The sequence below is a fragment of the Ornithorhynchus anatinus genome, chromosome 14, assembly GCF_004115215.2.
Source record: "Ornithorhynchus anatinus isolate Pmale09 chromosome 14, mOrnAna1.pri.v4, whole genome shotgun sequence".
NCBI classification, from domain to species: Eukaryota; Metazoa; Chordata; class Mammalia; order Monotremata; family Ornithorhynchidae; genus Ornithorhynchus; species Ornithorhynchus anatinus.
The window spans coordinates 15,557,662-15,574,753 of NC_041741.1; the positions used below are offsets into that span (position 1 = coordinate 15,557,662).

The 17,092-nt window shown below is 43.0% G+C and overlaps 1 protein-coding gene and 1 non-coding gene across 2 annotated transcripts in view; both read right to left on the bottom strand.

The window, feature by feature from the left end:
* Nucleotides 1–237: 237 nt before the first annotated feature.
* LOC114816816 lies at nucleotides 238–375 on the bottom strand. Its single transcript, XR_003764623.1, has one exon. It is a non-coding gene; the product is annotated as a small nucleolar RNA SNORA7 (small nucleolar RNA).
* A 13,584-nt stretch (nucleotides 376–13,959) lies between these two features.
* The window catches only part of WIF1 (WNT inhibitory factor 1), a 35,011-nt gene continuing 31,878 nt past the window's right edge, over nucleotides 13,960–17,092 (bottom strand). Inside the window, exons 9-10 of the mRNA XM_029079550.2 lie at nucleotides 16,781–16,876; nucleotides 13,960–14,792 (exon numbers count right to left, since the gene is read on the bottom strand). Coding sequence (XP_028935383.1) covers nucleotides 14,671–14,792; nucleotides 16,781–16,876 — 218 coding nt within the window. The 3' untranslated portion in view covers nucleotides 13,960–14,670. The remainder of the gene's footprint in view (nucleotides 14,793–16,780; nucleotides 16,877–17,092) is intronic.

The window sequence follows — 17,092 nt, forward strand, 5'->3', positions numbered from 1 at the left end:
ACCGCTTGTCTTGCTTGTCTTATGCTGTCGAGTCGTCTCCAACTCATGCGATGCCACAGACGCGTCTCTCTTAGAACACCCCACCTCCATCTGTAATCGTTCTGGTAGTATATCCATAGAGTTTTCTTGGTGAAAAATATGGAAGTGGTTTACAACTGCTTCTTTCCACACAGTAAACTTGAGTCTCCGCCCTCTACTCTCTCCCATGCTGCTACTGCCCAGCATGGGTGAGTTTTGACTTATAGCAGTTTGCCTTCCATTCCCTAGCCGCTGCCCGAGCTAGGAATGGAATGGGTTTGCTTCTGCTTGACTCTCCTTCCCATAGCCGTCACTGGTAGAATACTGAAAACTCTCCAGAGGTGATCCTGAGAGGGGATAGTCTCCAGAGATACTGTAAATTCATTGTGGACGGGGGACATGTCTATCAATTCTGTTATATTGCACTCTCCCAAGTGCTTAGTACAGTGCTCTGCACTCAGTAAGGGCTCAATAAATACCACTGACTGATTGTTATGTCTGACTTACTCAGGCCCTTCAGTATTTTGCCCATTGTGATCAGAGGCATGGAGTTCCACAATGTATTTATGGATGGGAATGGGCTGAAGTCATAATAGCAGATTACCTCTGTTTTTTAAAAATTTTTTACAGTATTTAAGTGCTTACCGTTTATCAAACACTATTCTAAGTACTGTGTTAGACACAAGACAGTCATGTTGGACACAGTCTCTGTCCCACATAGAGCTCACAATCTGTTAGAGGGAGGAGGATTTAATCCCCCTTTTACAGAGGAGGTCAATGAGGCCCAGAGAAGTAAGTGAATTGCTCAAGGTCACACAGGCAAGTGGCAGAATCAAGATTAGAACTCAGGTCTTCTGACTTCCTGGACCTTGCTCTTTGGCCTTCCCCAAAAGGAAACTTGGCCACTAGCTCACACCTTGGGGGTGTTCTTCACACTGCAGATCAAAGCACATCTGGCTGAGGGAAATCTGGAAACCCCAACCAGTGTTTGGCAACAGGCTTGGAGGGGAAAACCTGAAACATCTTAACCTCTGCAAATGTCTTGGAAACCAACCACAGATTAGCACAGAGTCTGTAATTAGAATCTGCAGACAAGGTTTCTCCAAAACTAGAAAAAAACCCCAACAGATTTGGGGGTGGTAGGGGAGGCGAGATGAGGCCGTTTCAACATTTTACCTTGAAAATGGGATCAGCAGAATTTGGAAGGAGAGACGATAGTGTGTTTCTAAACTACCTGGCACCAAAACCTGAGTCTTTCATCCCTTAAAATGCAGCTGAAGTGGGAAAGCTGACCATTGGAAAAATCAGCCCATGTCCCAGAGCCAAAATGCACCTATCCAGGTGGATCCAGGAGTGGCCAGATTGGTGGCAACTTCACCTGCCCACCCTCCATTCCCCACCCCAACCCTCCAGTCACAATCTCTATGACTCAACGACACATCAGGTTTGATGTTTGCCATAGGATGCCATGTTAGGGGAAGCAGAATGGCCTAGTTGATAAAGCACGACCCTGGGAGTCAGGAGGACCTGGGTTCTAATCCTGACTCTGCCACTTGTCTGCTGCATGACTTTGGGCAAGGCACTTCACTTCTCTGCACTTCAGTTCCCTCATCTGTAAAATGGGGATTAAGACTGTGAGCCTTAAGTGGAACAGGGACTGTATCCAACTCGATTGCCTTGTATCTACACCAGCCTGGTAAGCGCTTAACAAATACCACAGTTGTTGTTCTTATTAGGGATGGCATTTCATCTCCTTCTGGTGTGATGTTAATGGAGGTGGGGGAGTGAGAAGGGAAGAGAAGAAAGAGGATTTCTAACAGACTCCAAAGGACCTAAGAGATGAAACTCTTTAAAGAGCTTTCAACATCACTAGAGAAAATGGCCCAGAAATTGGGAAATAAGGGGGAGAGATGTCCTAAGTGTCTAGGGCTGTGGGTGAAATGCTTCAGTAGCTGAAGGAGACTTCTAAGCCTGGCAGTTCTGCCCCTTGCCCCTTGAGTTGCATATGCTTGGCATTGGATCAAATGGTTCCCATCTGGCCTATTTGTACAAAGTTTATGTCCCTGTCCTTACTCTGCTGCTTCCTCATCTGTAATTTATTCAAAATTTATTTAAAATAAATTATTGTCTGTATCTCCTACTAGACTGTAAGATCACTGTGGGCAGGGAAGGTGCCTACCAACTCTACTGCACTGTACTCTCCCAAGTGCTTAATACAGAGCTCTGCACATAGTGAGTGCTCAATAAATACCACTGCTTAATGGAAGCTACTCTTCCTCTTTGTTCTCCCATCTTCATATTTTACCTAAATTTTGCTGTGGCCACAGAAAAGCCCTTTCAGCTCTCTTGTAGACCCCTCCACCCCTCTACAATCTTTTCTCTGCCTAAACTGCAGTCCTCAAGTTATGTAATTACTTTCTTTTAGTAAACACTAATCTTGACCCTCCACTTATGACAATTGAGTGTTCTTACCTCCTGGATATTCTTGGTAGACAGGCATGGTACACTTCTGGTTCTTGAGAAATCCCTTTGACCATGGCTTCTTATTTTCTTTTGCTGGGTAGTATTTCTAATAATAATGGTGGTATTAGTTAAAAGTGCTTTCTACATGCCAAGCCCTGTTCTAAGCGCTGGAGTAGATACAAGGTAATCAGGTTGGATGCAGTCCTGGTCCTACATGGGACTCACATTATTTTACAGATGAGGTAACTAAGGCACAGATAATTGAAATGACTTGCCCAAGGTGCACAGCAGATGTGGCAGAGCCAGAACTAGAACCCATGTTCTCTGACTCCCATGACCAAGCTTTTTCCACTAGACCAAGCTCTCTACACCCTGACACCTTAACGTCTCTCCTTAAGATTCGGTTATGAACCCACTAATCTTCTCACTTTATGTTCAAGTTCTCAAAGTCCTTGTAAAGCTTTTTGCAGAAGACTTCCAAAGTTAAACTTTCAGCCCTGATTTCCCTCCCTGCTCTACCTTTTCCTAGTTTATCCTGTCTTGGAATTTTTTTTTTAATGGTCTTTATTAAGTGCTTACTATGTGCCAGGCCCTGAACTTTAAGTAGATACAAGTGAATCAGGTTGGACACAATCCTTGTCCCACATAGGGCTTTGAAGATGGGGAGAGTATTGTCTGTCAGATATGAATTATTATTATTATTATTGTTCTCAGTTATGGAATCTCTTGTCAGGAATTATAGATGAGCCTTGGTCTGGAAGTCTTTGTTGAAGACTTAGAACTCATTCAGAGGAATTGATTATATGTAACTAGAGAGTTAACACTCTCCTAAACACCTAGGAACCACAAATGGTCTCTTTTCTTTTTCAGTCTATCATTCAAACAGTAGCCCATGATACTTGCTAATTCCACAGCGAGTGAGTTAGTCAATCATATTTACTGTATGCTTACTGTGTGCAGAGCATTGTACTAAGCTCTTGGGAAAGTACAGTACAACAATATAACAGGCACATTCCCCTCCCACAAGGTGCTTACGGTCTAGAGGGGGAGACAGACATTAATATAAACAGATTTTCAGTTTTTGTTGTAAGGGTCTCTTTCTCAGGTGGTCTTTAAGAATGAGTTAGATTCCCTGTAGTCCTGCATTAAATTAGGGCTAAAGCAGTCTTATAAATGGCTTTGAGAAATCACCACACCAGGAAGTTTATCTGACATCCTCTAAATCTGGTTTGGCAATTTCCCAGACTCCCCTCTCCTTCTGACCATTTTTTATAATATTGGTTAAGTCCTTCCTATGTGTCGAGCACTGTTCAAAGCCCCAGGATAGATAGAAGTTAATCACGCCAGACACAGTCCCTGTCCCACGTGCAGATCACAGTCTAAGGAGGGAGAGCAGATATTGAATCCCCATTTGACAGTTGAGAAAACTGAGGTACAAAGAAGTGAAACAACTTGCCCAAGGCCACACAGCAGGCTGGTGGCAGAGCTGGGATTAGAACCCAGGTCTCTTGGCATCTAGGCCCATGTTTTATCCACTAGGCTAAGGTGCTTCTGATTCTCTCACCTCCATTCTCATTCTCACTTCCCACACGTATTTACCATCTGTCTAGCCAGGAAAACACAAGCATCCCACCAATAGCCCCAGATGACTGGAAATGACAGAAAGAAACAAATGTATAAACTGTCTTTGTGGACCCTTACCTGATTTCCATCACTCCTCCTTAATTAGAGCAACATGACCTAGTGGAAACAGCCCAGGACTGGAAGAAGGAGACCTAGATTCTAATCTGGGTTTGCCACTTGCCATCCGTTTGTGACTTTGGGCAACTCACTTAACTGCTCTGTGCCTCGGTTTTCTCATCTTTCTTTTTTAATGGTATTTGTTAAGCACTTACTATGTGACAGGTATTGCACTAAGTGCTGGGGTAGATACAAGCTAGTCAGGTCAGACACAGTCCATACTTTACATGGGGTTCACAGTCTTAATCCCTGTTTTACAGTTTAGGCCCAGACTAGTGAAGTGATTTGCCCAAGTTCACACAGCAAGGCTAGGAGAAGAAGCCAGATCATTCTGACCTCCAGGTCTGTGCTCTTTCTACTAGGCCACATTAGTTCTCAAATCTGTGAAGTGGGGATTAAATTTTTTCTCCTTCCTGGTCTCCCATGTACCTGTTTGCCCTTCCCCTTATTTGATAAGCCTCATATATGCCAGGTACCATGTCTGATCTGAGTGTATTATCTACACCAGAACTTCATGTGTTGTAAGCACATAACAAATACATTTATTACTGCTGCTTGTTATTTTCAATCCTGGAGTAGTGGTTATTTCCAAAGCTGAACATGATGGCCACTTAAATTCTTTTTCATCCCTTTGTGCCTCTGAAAGCGAAGGGAAATTCAATCAAATCTTTTGGGAATCCAGTTTGGTTTTGGCCCACATAGAGAAGCAGCATGGCCTAATGGATAGAGCAGGAGCCTGGGTTTCAGAAAGACCTGGGTTCTAATCCTGGCTCTATCATTTTCCTGCCATGTGACTTTGGGGAAGTCAGTTCACTTCGCTGTGATTTATTCCATCATCTGTAAAATGGTGAATTAAGACCTTGAGCCACATGTGGGTTAGGGACTGTGTCCAACCTGATTAGTTTGTATCTACCCCAGTTCTTAGTACAGTCTTTGGCACATAGTAAGCACTTAACAAATATTTAAAAAAAAAAAAAAACCCCAAATCTTATCTGTGCCTCATTTCTTTCATCAGTAAAATGGAAATAAAGACCGTGAACCCCATGTAGGACATGAACTGTGTTCAACCTGGCTTGTTTGTATCTATTGAAGCGCTTAGAAGAGTGCTTGTCACATAGTAAGCTCTTAACAGATAGATAGAAAAAATGTTTGGCTGCTTGGAATTGGGGACCGGGGGCTAGAAGAGAATGGATAAATTGTTCCGTGTTAGGAACGAGAATAATGATAGGGTGGATGAGGTTTCCAAACATGTAACCAAAATCAGACGTATTATTATGGGGGTCGGACAGGTCTGTGACTTCAAGGAAGCAGGTTCAGGGGTCGAATGAGCACATCTCTCTGTTAGTTCAACATGTTCTTGGCTCCAGAAGAATGCTGAATTCCTGCTCCAGCAATGGCTTCTGCTCACGGCTCTGTGACGACGTTTGCATTGATAGCTCTGTCCTGCCAGCAGCTAATGCTGAGGCTCTTGCATCTCAAAAAACATGACAAAATATGATACCCTCTAGACTGTAAGCTTGTTGTGGGTAGGGAATGTGTGTTTATTATTAAACTGTACTCTCCCAAGCACTTAGTACAGTGCTCTGCGCACAGTAAACACTCAATAAATACCACTGACTGACTGATGGTAACAGGAGTTCTCAGAGCCCCTAAATACAGATATTTCAGGTCCCAAACAGGGACTATTTGCTCCTTGCAAGGGTGGCTAATTAATTCTCTCTCACATTTTCTAGGCAACTGCATTCCACCCCAAAATGCTTCTAAAAGGATAGTGAAAATTAGGCATTCTCTTTGGTTGGGGTGTGTGTGTGTGGTGGCAGGGGGGTGGGGTGGAGGGATGGGGGGCCGGGCTCCACTTGCCCAACCATTTCAAGATTTTGTAGTGATTTTTGTGGCTGCCGCAAGCAGTTTTTTTTTCCCCTCGCTTGCCTAGATAATGTAATGGACTTTTAATCATTTGTTTTCTCCCGGCAAAATTGTTTCCATGACCCCATTAGAAATTCTTCTGTAGTGATTCCAGCTGATTTATTGGAACTACTGGTGACAGCCAAGCTGATAAACTGCAGAGTGCCTGCTGAGAAATCCCAGCCAGTGAATATCAGATACCTTTCCTTTTCCCACGAGCCCCCAGAGACGCTCATCACTTTCATCCAGTAAAATGTTTTCTGCCTCACTCAGTTGAAATGCAAATACACTTCAAATGCATACTCTAGCTCCCAGACTGCATCCTTACCTACCTGGCCACCAGATCCAACGGTTTGAAACAACGTGTGTGTGTTTTTTTTAATGGAATGTAAATGCTTATTATGTACCAGGCACTGTACTGCTACTGCTATTAATAATAATAAAAATGGTATTTGTTAAGTGCTTACTTTGTGCCAAGCACTGTTCTAAGCGCTGGGGTAGATACAATCAATCAGGTTGGACACAATCCCCGGTCCACACTGAACTCACAATCTTAATCAACATTTTACAGCATAGGTAACCGAGGCACAGAGACATGAACTGCTTTTGCCCAAGGTCACACAGCAGACATGTGGCAGAGCTGGGTATAGAACCCACATCCTCTGACTCCCAGGCCATGGACCATGGTCTTTCCACTTGACCACACTGCTAGGAAAGATGCAAGCTAATCAGATTGGACACAATCCATGTCCCACATGGAGCTCACAGTCTTAATCCCCATTTTACTGGTGGGCTGAGTTAAGTGACTTGCCCAAGGTTACCTGGGCAAACAAGTGGTGGAGCAGGGATTAGAATCCAGGTCCTTTGGACTCCGAGGCCCGGGCTCTCTCCACTAGTCCATGCTGGGTATTTGTGTTTTGTCAGAAGTCAGGTCAGAGACCTGTTGTATTGACTCTGTTGTCCTGTACTTTCCCAAGCATTTAGCACAGTGCTCTGCACATAGTAAGTGCTCAATAAATACCATTGATTAATGACAGCTCCATGGAATGAAGCTCCTTATATTGCTGCTGTCATGTTAACCTTGGCATGGTAACTGAGACTTTGGGCATGCTGTTGGGAAAATTTTATTAGGAAAGTGTTTGCTTGTGTTTTTCTGGTGTTCTCTCAGAAGAGCCAGGGTAGACTCTCAAAATGAGAAGATTTCTGCCTTGGGAGAGAATTCAGTCTCTCTCTCTCTCTCTTCCTCTCTCTCTCTCTCACACACACACACTCACTCACTCACTCTTAAGCTCATTGTGATCAGGGAATGTGTCTGTTTATTGTTGTATTTTACTCTCCCAAGCATTTAGTACAGTGCTCTGCACACAATAAGCACTCAGTAAATACAATTGAACTGAGAATTGAATCGAGTCTCTAACCTGTACTGTATCTCTCAGTTTGAAGAAACTGGTAAAAATAAAAAATAATGAGGGCTCAGGTCTAGAGCCAGGGTGATGGAGAAGAGGAGTAATACTTGTTTCATTGCACAAGCTCTCTGGTCCATCCAAGGCTGTTTGGCCCAAGAATAAATGTCAAAGACTCCCCTTTTCATTGATTGCACACACATTTCCTCCCTTCCTTTCATGTCGCACAGCAGTGTATGGAGATTACTCAGTAGAGACGGAGTAATCATGGGGATTGGAGGGAATGTTCTGTCATGGATAGAAAACTGGCTAAAAGATAGGAAACAAAGAGCAGGAATAAATAGCCCTTGAGGGATGGGGAAATGTGAAAGAAGGTCCCCAGGGATCAGGATTGTTCAGTGTCTTCATGGTTATGTTGTATTCATGCCAGTGCTTAGTTCAGTGCTTGGTATGTAGTGTGGGTCTATGTTGACATCTTATAGAAGAAAGAAGCAGCATAGCCTAGTGGATAGTGTCTGGGATTGGGGCCTGGGTTCTCATTCTGGCTCTGTCCTTTGCCTGCTATGTGACCCGGGACAGATAAATCACTTCACTTCTCTATGCTTCAGTTCCCTCATCTGCAAAATGGGGATTCAATATCTGTTCTCCCTCCTACTTTGACTGTGATAATGTGGGACCTGATAATCTTGTATCTATCCCAGCATTAGCAGAGTGTTTAGCATGTAGTAAGCACTTAACAAATGCAGTTATTATTATTATCATTATTGTTAGTGTAGCACAGGTATGCCACAGCATTCAGATGGTTTGCCATTTTTTGTGAATCTAGCATTAGACTGTGAGCTTTTGGGAGGGTAGACTAGGATTCTACTTCTATTTCACTATCTCAAAGACATAATATGTGATTAATAAATTCCGATTGTGATGATAGTAATGATATCTTCAATAGTCTGGTCAGTTGCCATGCCTTCACATACTGGTAGATTTTGCAGGGTCTCGTTTTGAAAAGTAGAGGCTACATTTAGGAGACAATTAATGTCCTCTTTGCGTCTCTTTGAGATTTCCTCTTTATCTGTAATGACACTGGAGCCAATTCTTCAGGATTTTGTCACAGTATGAAGAGGGTGATATTTCTTCAATGATGTGTGAAAATTTTGATTTGGTGGCAGTCTGCATAGCCTTGTGTTGCTTCCACTTTGGAAGCGGTATTGCTTAGTGAAAAAAGCACAAGCCTGGAAGTAAGAGGACCTGGGTTCTAAGCCCAGATCTGCTGCTGTCTTGCTGTGTGACCTTGGCCAAGTCACTTGAACTTTCTGTTCCTCAGTTTCTTCATTCATAAAATGGGGATTCAATATCTGTTCTCCCTTCTACTTAGATGTGGGACAAGAGCTGTGCCTGACCTGGTTATCTGGAATCTACTTCAGAGTTAAGTACAGTGCTTGGCACTTAGTAAGTACTTAAGTCATCATTAATGGTGTTTATTGAGCACTTATTATATGCACAGCACTGTACTGAACACTTGGGAGAGTACAATAGAGTTGGCAGACATGTTCCATGACCACATACCGCAATTATTATTATTACTATTATTACTATAATTGCCTACCACCTGTAATGCATGTTCCTTAACTTGGTTAGCTTGTCTGCAATATAGGTTTCTGGAAGCCTCACTTTTGTCTCAGTCATGAGATGCTGCAAGGTGTTTTGGATGCAATTCTTGTTTTGCTACAAGCAGGTCTATTAAATCTCTGTTTTTTCTATCAAATCAGTCTTTATGACTTTGCTTGGTCGTGCCTAAAGTGACTTGCCCAAGGTTATACAGCAGGTAAATGGCAAATTCAGGATTAGAACTCAGGCCTTCTGCGTTAGAACTTCTGACTCACAGGCCTATCTTTCCACTTTGCTTCTCATGGATATGGCATTTCTGACACAGGCAAAGCAATATCTGTACCTACACACAACAATAACAATAATAATAATGATATTTGTTAACAATAACGGTATTTGTTAAGCACTTACTAAGCACTAGAGTATATACAAGCTAATCGGTTGGACACAGTCCATGTCCCACATGAGGCTTATAGTCTCAATCCCCATTTTACAGGTGAGGTAACAGGCAAAGAGAAGTGAAGTGACTTGCTCAAGATCACACAGCAGACAAGTGGCGGAGCCAGGATTAGAACCCATGACCTGTCTCCCAGGCCCGTGGTTTAATGAAAGATGTAATTTATTAATGTCACTATTTGCCAAGCACTGTGGCAGATACATGATAATCTGACTGGGCAGCAGTTCCTGTCACATAAGAGACTCACACTTTAACAGGGAGAGAGAACAGACATTTTATCCCCATTTTACAAATAAGGTAACTGAGGCCCAGACAAGGTAAGTGACTTGCCCAAGGTCTCACAGCAGGCCCGTGACAGAACTGGGACTAGGATCCAAGTCTTCTGACATCCAGACCTGTGCTTGTACCATTAAGATACGCTGCCACACACTGAAATACCATACTGAAAGAATCGCCACGGTCACTGCCGATTCTACACGGCACTTGGTTAGGGCTGGAAGTTTCTTTGCCCGATTTAGAAAGCTCTGTTTTCCAGCTGTGTGGACGTCAACGATTGGAAGATTTTAATCTTTCCCCAGAGGGGAAGAATGTAGTATGGATTTGCAGATCTGGCTTGGTGTGTTAGGGAAGCAACAATGAGACACTTGTGGTAACTTTTAGAAATTGCAGCCCCATCACCCAGTGCCTTCTAGGTAAGAGGAAGCGGCAGTTTCTGATGTACCCCAGGCCTGCACTGCCTTGCCTCTTCTGGGCCTCCAATAAGGAACATCAGGGTCAAGTTGGAATAAACTCATAATTATCCTGCTGGTTAAAACTGATTACAGAATTCTGACAGATCTCTTTCCCTACAAGGCTGCAAACCATAAGCTACACATTCCTTTCCCCTCTTGGTACAACTAAAGTTCAAACCCTTATGACAGAGTTGGAACAAAAAGTAACAAATTATCTTCCCCTCATCCTCCTTTTCCTTCTTTGGTTTGGGGTTGGAACACGATTACCTAGGAGAAACGTGGCAAGCATTTCGGGCAGGCGTGTTCAATAGTTCCTGAGGCCGTGGACTCTCGAATCAGCCCAGGGATCAAATGTGAAGATGAAGAATGAGCTTCTTCACTCCCCCCAGAACCTGGCTCATAATTGTGGGCTGCCCTTCTAAGTCTCTGTCCTGCTTATAGACAATCAGTTGATCGTATTTATTGAGTGCTTACTGTGTGCAGAGCACTGTATTAAGAGCTTGGGAGAGTACAAAGTCCACAACAAGTTTACAGTCTAGAAAGGGAGACAGAGATTAATAATCCAAATAAATAAATGACATATATATATATATATATAAGTGTTGTGGGGTTGGGAGGAGGGTGGAATAAAGGGAGCAAGTCAGGACAACGCAGAGGGAGTTGAAGAAAAAGAAAAGAGGGCATAGGCAGGGAAGGTCTCTTGGAGATGTGCCTTCAATAAGGCTTAGAAGAAAGGAGAGTCACTTTCTGATGGATATGAGGAGGGAAGGTGTTCAAGGCCAAAGACAGGACATTCCAAGCCAGAAGCACGATGTGGGTGAGAGGTTGGTGGTGAGATAGACGATATGAAGGTACTGTGAGAAGCTTAAGTTTAGGGGAGCCAAGTATGCGGGCTGGATTGTAATTGGAGATTGACCAGCCTCCTACCTTCTCTTCACTGGCAGGTACTCAAGATCTTCAGTCCACAGGATATCTGTTCACTGAAGCCAGGAACTTCCAGGAGCACTTTCTACTCTGCAGGTGGCTGAACCACGACTCCCCAGCAGCCTCCTTGGGCAACCGGTTAGTCAGTCAATCTTTTTTTGAGTGCTTATGATGTTGAGAGCATTGTATTAAGTGCTAGGGAGAGTACAATACCCCAGTAACAGACACATCCCCTGCTCATCATCTTCTCACCTGCCAGATCTCAGTCTGATGCCTGGAGACAGACTTGAGATGTAGGAGTGTCTTCTCAGGTCACTGATGGGGCAGGGATTTCTAATCGTTATTACTATATTGTACTTTCCCAAGTGCTCAGTACAGTATTTTGCACATAGTAAGCAATTAATCAATACGAATGAATGAATGAATGATGGCTGACGGAGATGAGAACAAGAATGAATAATTTTCTGGACATTCCTAGTAGCTGTGATCTGATCAGGTTACATTTTTTTAAATAGAATTTGTTAAGCACTAAATATGTGCCAGGCAGTGTACTAAGTGCTGATACAAGGTAATCAGGTTGGACATTGTCCTTGTCCCATGTGGGGCTCAATGTAGCCTGGCACATAGTAAGCACTTAACAAATACCATAATTATTAATTATTATTAATCCCTATTGTATAGATGAGGGAACTGAGGCACTGAGAAGTGAAGTGACTTGCCCAAGAAAGTGAGATGCCAATAAATCAACCCCAATCTGAACTGATTTATTCAACAATATAATTTGTGATATTTATTAAGCATTTACTACATGTCAACCACTATTCTAAGTGCTGGAGTAGATACAAGTCAAACAAGTTGGACACAATCCCTATCCCATTAGGGCTCACAGGCTATATAGGAGGGAGAACAGATATTGAACCCCTATTTTACTGTTGAGAAAACCAAGACAGAGAGGTGAAGTGACTTGCCAAGATCACGCAGCAGGGAAATGGTGGAGCCGGGATGAGAACACGGGTCTTCCGATTCCCATGCCTTTGCTCTTTCCACTAGGACACACTGCTTCAATATGTAGAAAAACGGCATAAACCATTTAAAGGAAGGGTATTTTGGACCACTTTGTCACACATGGGGCACACAGTCCAAGGGAGAGGGAGAAAAGGTATTGAATCCCCATTTTACGTATGAGGAAAAGAGAAGTCCAGTGACTTGGCCAAGATTCATTCAGTTGTATTTATGGAGAGATTACTATGTGCAGAACACTGTAATAAGCACTTGGGAGGGTACAATATAACAGTAAACAGACACATTCCTTGCCCACAACGAGCATCACACAAGCAGATAAGTGGTGGAGCTGGGATTAGAAGCCAGGACCTCTGGCCTCCAGTGCCGTGTTCTTTCCACTAGACCAAGCTGCTCCTCAGTCTTCATTTTCTTGGCTCTGCCCTCAAGTCATTGGATATAAAACTTTTGCTTCCTGGTGTTTATTCTCTGCTGTATTATCAATCACTCTTTGACATTTTCTATGTAGGTCTCCAATTCTTAGATTATTCAAGATGTCTTTTCAGGACTGATTTCTGGTTGTTGATACCAGTTGACGAAGGAGAGTTTAAGTGATTTCGCTGCCCCCTGTCAGTGTAAGTAGGACTTGGAATGCAGTTCTATTTCAAAAGCGACTTGAACTAAGCATAATGGGCTAATTTGAGTATTGTCTTGCACTAATGTTGCACTGAAATGCATAGAAATTCTTCCAGCTCCTAGTTTCTTCCAATTATCCAATCAATCATATTTATTGAGAGCGTCCTGTGTGCCTAGTGGTTGGGAGAACACAATATACTGAAGATGGTGGATATGCTCCTTGACCACAAGGAGCTTACAGTCTAGAGGAACAATTTGCTAAGTCAAATTGGGCAGGTCTTGTTTGGAAAAACACTGCCGATTGAACTCTGCTTAAATAGGCTTAGTTTTGGATAGCGTACTTAAGTTTATAAAACGAAGCTGTTTTTCAGCTGACAAATATGTATGTCTTACTGCTAGTACCATCCTGATGGATTCACATCTCTCATTCTGTTTGCTCTCTGCTATCATTTCCTGGTTTCTTCATTACTGGTGGCTTCTAGATGCAGTATCTTTCTCCCATGGTGAGCCTCTCTTTATCATCTGAAGCTGGAGATTTAGTTAGCAATACTTTCAGGTGTCTAGAAATCTCAGAATTCTCTCAGGCAATGAAGAACAATCTAGAATCGGGGGCTAAATTTTCTCTCTCTTTTTTTAGTGGTATTTGTTAAGGGCTTACTATGTGCCAGGTATTGTTCTAAGCACTGGGGTAGATATGAGCAAATTAGGTTTAACACAGTTCCTGTCCCATATGGGATTCAGTCATTCATTCAATCACATTTATTGAGCGCTTACTGTATGCAGAGCACTGTACCATGCACCTGGGAGAGTACAATATTTAATCCTCATTTTACAGATGAGGTAACTAAGGCCCAGAGAAGTGATGTGACTTGCCCAAGGTCACACAGCAAATGGGCAGTGGAGCCACAATTAGAACCCAGGTCCTTCAAACCTCAAGGCCCATGTTCTATCCCTTAGGTCACCCTTTCTACCCTGCTGACTCTCTCTCTGTGAGGCCCTTCAGAGCCTCTATTCACTGCTGGGGACCTACAACACGGTCATGTTACATAAAACCAGGCAAACACAACACACAACAACATTCAGAAAACTAAAGCAGCACCTTTATTTTATAAAAAGTTTATCTTCTAAGAGCTGTGTTTTGTTTACAATATATTATATTGCCTCCAGCCAATGCGAAATGATCCTACATTAGAGTTCTATTTTATTGTTTACAATATATTATATTGTTTAAATGACACTCCAACAATGTAGTCTTAATACCCAGTTCTCTGGAGTCACGTGAAGATCAAGTTATAGTGTATTGATTTTATTTTTTAAATAGGAAGTGTTTGAAAAACAAAAACCCCAAAATAAAGATCTAAATATGCGATGGTAAGAATACATGAAAGAGTCCCAAACTTGAGTCTTGTACATCACACACTAGCTGGGATTGACATTTTTGGTCCAACTCACTCTCTCTAAAGCTTGGAGTATCAGTGCGTTGTTCTTTGCTGACATGGTCTGAGACCAGATCATGAAGAGCAAAGGTTTTAACTCACTCCACTGAAACCACAGGCCAAAAGCCATCCAAAAGCGCCCCCCGAAAGAAAGCCTCTATCATCCTGCTACAGAAGAACTAGAAAACTTAAAAAGGAAGCGTAAATATCATCTCGATGATTTAAAATGGAGGGTTAATAAAAATCAGGCCAGTACTGTCAACTGCAATGAACAGAATTTTAACATTCCACACTCAAAAGGTTACCGTAGGCTAAGAAGGTGGTTTAATGGAAACCATTTCGGAAGTGAGAGATCACCAGATATAATTGGATTCGGGGGGAACTTGCTTCTCTTCAGCCTTTTTCGGTGGAGGTGGGTGGGGTCTGAGTCTGGGGCTCGCTGGCTGTACGGCTTGAAGAAGGTGGGCTCCGTACCCTGAAAAATAGGAGTCACAGCTGAGGAAGAAGGGGATGACAAAGAGGGAAACTTGAGGTACACTGCTAGCTGTCCCACTGTAAACCTCCGGGCCAAAGCCCACCTGAACAAGTAGGTAGTAGAGGTATAATTAATCTTGGGAAAGATTCAATGTGGTCCAGTGGATAGAACATGGGCCTGTAACTCAGAAGGTCCTGAGTTCTAATGCTGCCTCCTCCCCTTGTCTGCTTTATGACCTTGGGCAAGTCACATCCCTTCTCTGGGCCTCAGTTATCTCATCTATAAAATAGGGATTAAGATTGTCCCTGTGGGACATGGACTGTGCCCAATCTGATTGCATTATATCTACCCCAGACCAATCATTATTTGGTGAAGGAATACTGCAGCCAAAACAGTGCACTGCTGCCTGGCCATTTCTGTTCCTTAATCCAGGCAACATTTTAATTAATGGGTATTGGCTAAAAACCAGCTAATCTTGGAGCCCTCTATCTGCAATCTGATTTACCAAGGGCCCCAAGAGAGACTCCTTTTTTTAAAAAAAACAACGGTATTTAAGCACCTATTATGCATGGCCTAGTGGATAGAGCATGGGCCTGGGAGTCACTTCACTTCTCTGTGTCTCAATCCTCTCATCTCCAAAATGGGGATTCAATACTGTCCTCCCTCCTTTTTAGATTGTGAATCCCAGTGCTTAGTACAGTGCCAGGCAAATAGTAAGTGTTTAATAGAAACCAAAACTATTATTAATACCTTTAACAGTAATGATAATAGTACTATGTGCTTCTTGTGTGCAGAGTACTGTATTAAGCGCTGGGGAAAAAATACCCAGATAAGAGTTAGTCAGGGTCCCAGATTCAACTAGTGCCAAAGGAAGAGAAAAAGCAAACTTGGTAAAGCATTTAGTACAGTGGTCTGCACAAAGTAAGTACTCCACAAACACCACTGATTGATCTGGGTTCTAATCCTCGCTCCTCCACTTGCCTATTCTTGGACCTTGGGCAAGTCACTTATCCGCTCTGTGCTTCAGTTTCCTTATCGGTAAAATGGGGATTCAAAGCCTGTTCTCCCTCCTACTTAGACTAGGGATTGCATGTGGGACAGGGACTGTGTCTGACCTGATTATCCTATAACTATCCTGACACCTAGTATACTGTTTGGCACATAGTAAAGTACCTAACAAATGCCAGAACTATTTATTATTGCTAGACTAATCAAATTAGATGTTAACAAGTGTCATCTGAATAGGTTTATGCTTCTTTCTCATCTTTTTCATATTATCCAATGGAACCAAAACTCAATCAGAAAAATATTTATTGCTTTAATAATAGTGGTATTGAATCGCTTACTACGTGCCAAGCACTGTGCTACAGACTGGGGTAGATACAAGATAATCAGGCACCTCACAGGGCTCACAGTCTAAGTAGGAGGGAGAACTGGTATTGCATCCCCATTTTGCAGATGAGGGAACAGAGAGGTGACTTACCCAAGGTCACAGAGCAGACATGTGGCAGAACCAACATTAGAACTCAGGTCCTCTGACTCCTAGGCCCTTGCCTCTTTCCACTCAGCCATGCCACTTCTTGAATTTTAATGGGAGACTAATAATAATTATGGTATTTGTTAAGCACTTTCTATGTGTCGAGTTCTGTTCTAAGTGCTGGGGTAGGTACAAGGCAATCAGGTTGCCTATGTGGGGCTCACAAGTCTTAATCTCCATTTTACAGATGAGGTAACTGAGGCACAGAGAAGTGAAGTGGCTTGCCCAAGGTCACACAGCAGACAAGTGGCGGAGCCAGGATTAGAACCCATGACCTCTGACTCCCAAGCCCGGACTCCTGCCACTATGCCACGCTGCTTCTCTAATCAACCAGTTAATGGGAGACCGACCTGAATGACAAAGATTCTATCCTTCCGATTTAACCAGTAATAAGTGGCAGAAACCTAGAGGAAACCTCAGTGCCCCCATCTAAATGTGGATTCTCACTCACTTTTGTTGCAGCGTCTTCCATGCCAGCCTTCTTTACATTGGCATTTGTTGGGCTCCATGCAGGTTCCGTGGGCTCCACATCCTGGCTCACAGACGGCTAAAATAAAGGAGATCACCATCAACTGCGCTCAGACTCTCTCAGAAAGAATTGCACAACGGCTTTTCATGAAGCTCCTCAGAAACTGTAAGCCTTCGGCCCCACCTGGGGTTTTTAGTTCGGGTTTTGGTGGGTTGTTTTTTTTCTTTTACGTAAATCTTCACTAAGTTCATTTAGCCTAGAGCTCTGAGAAGGACCCTCAGAGAGATGACAATT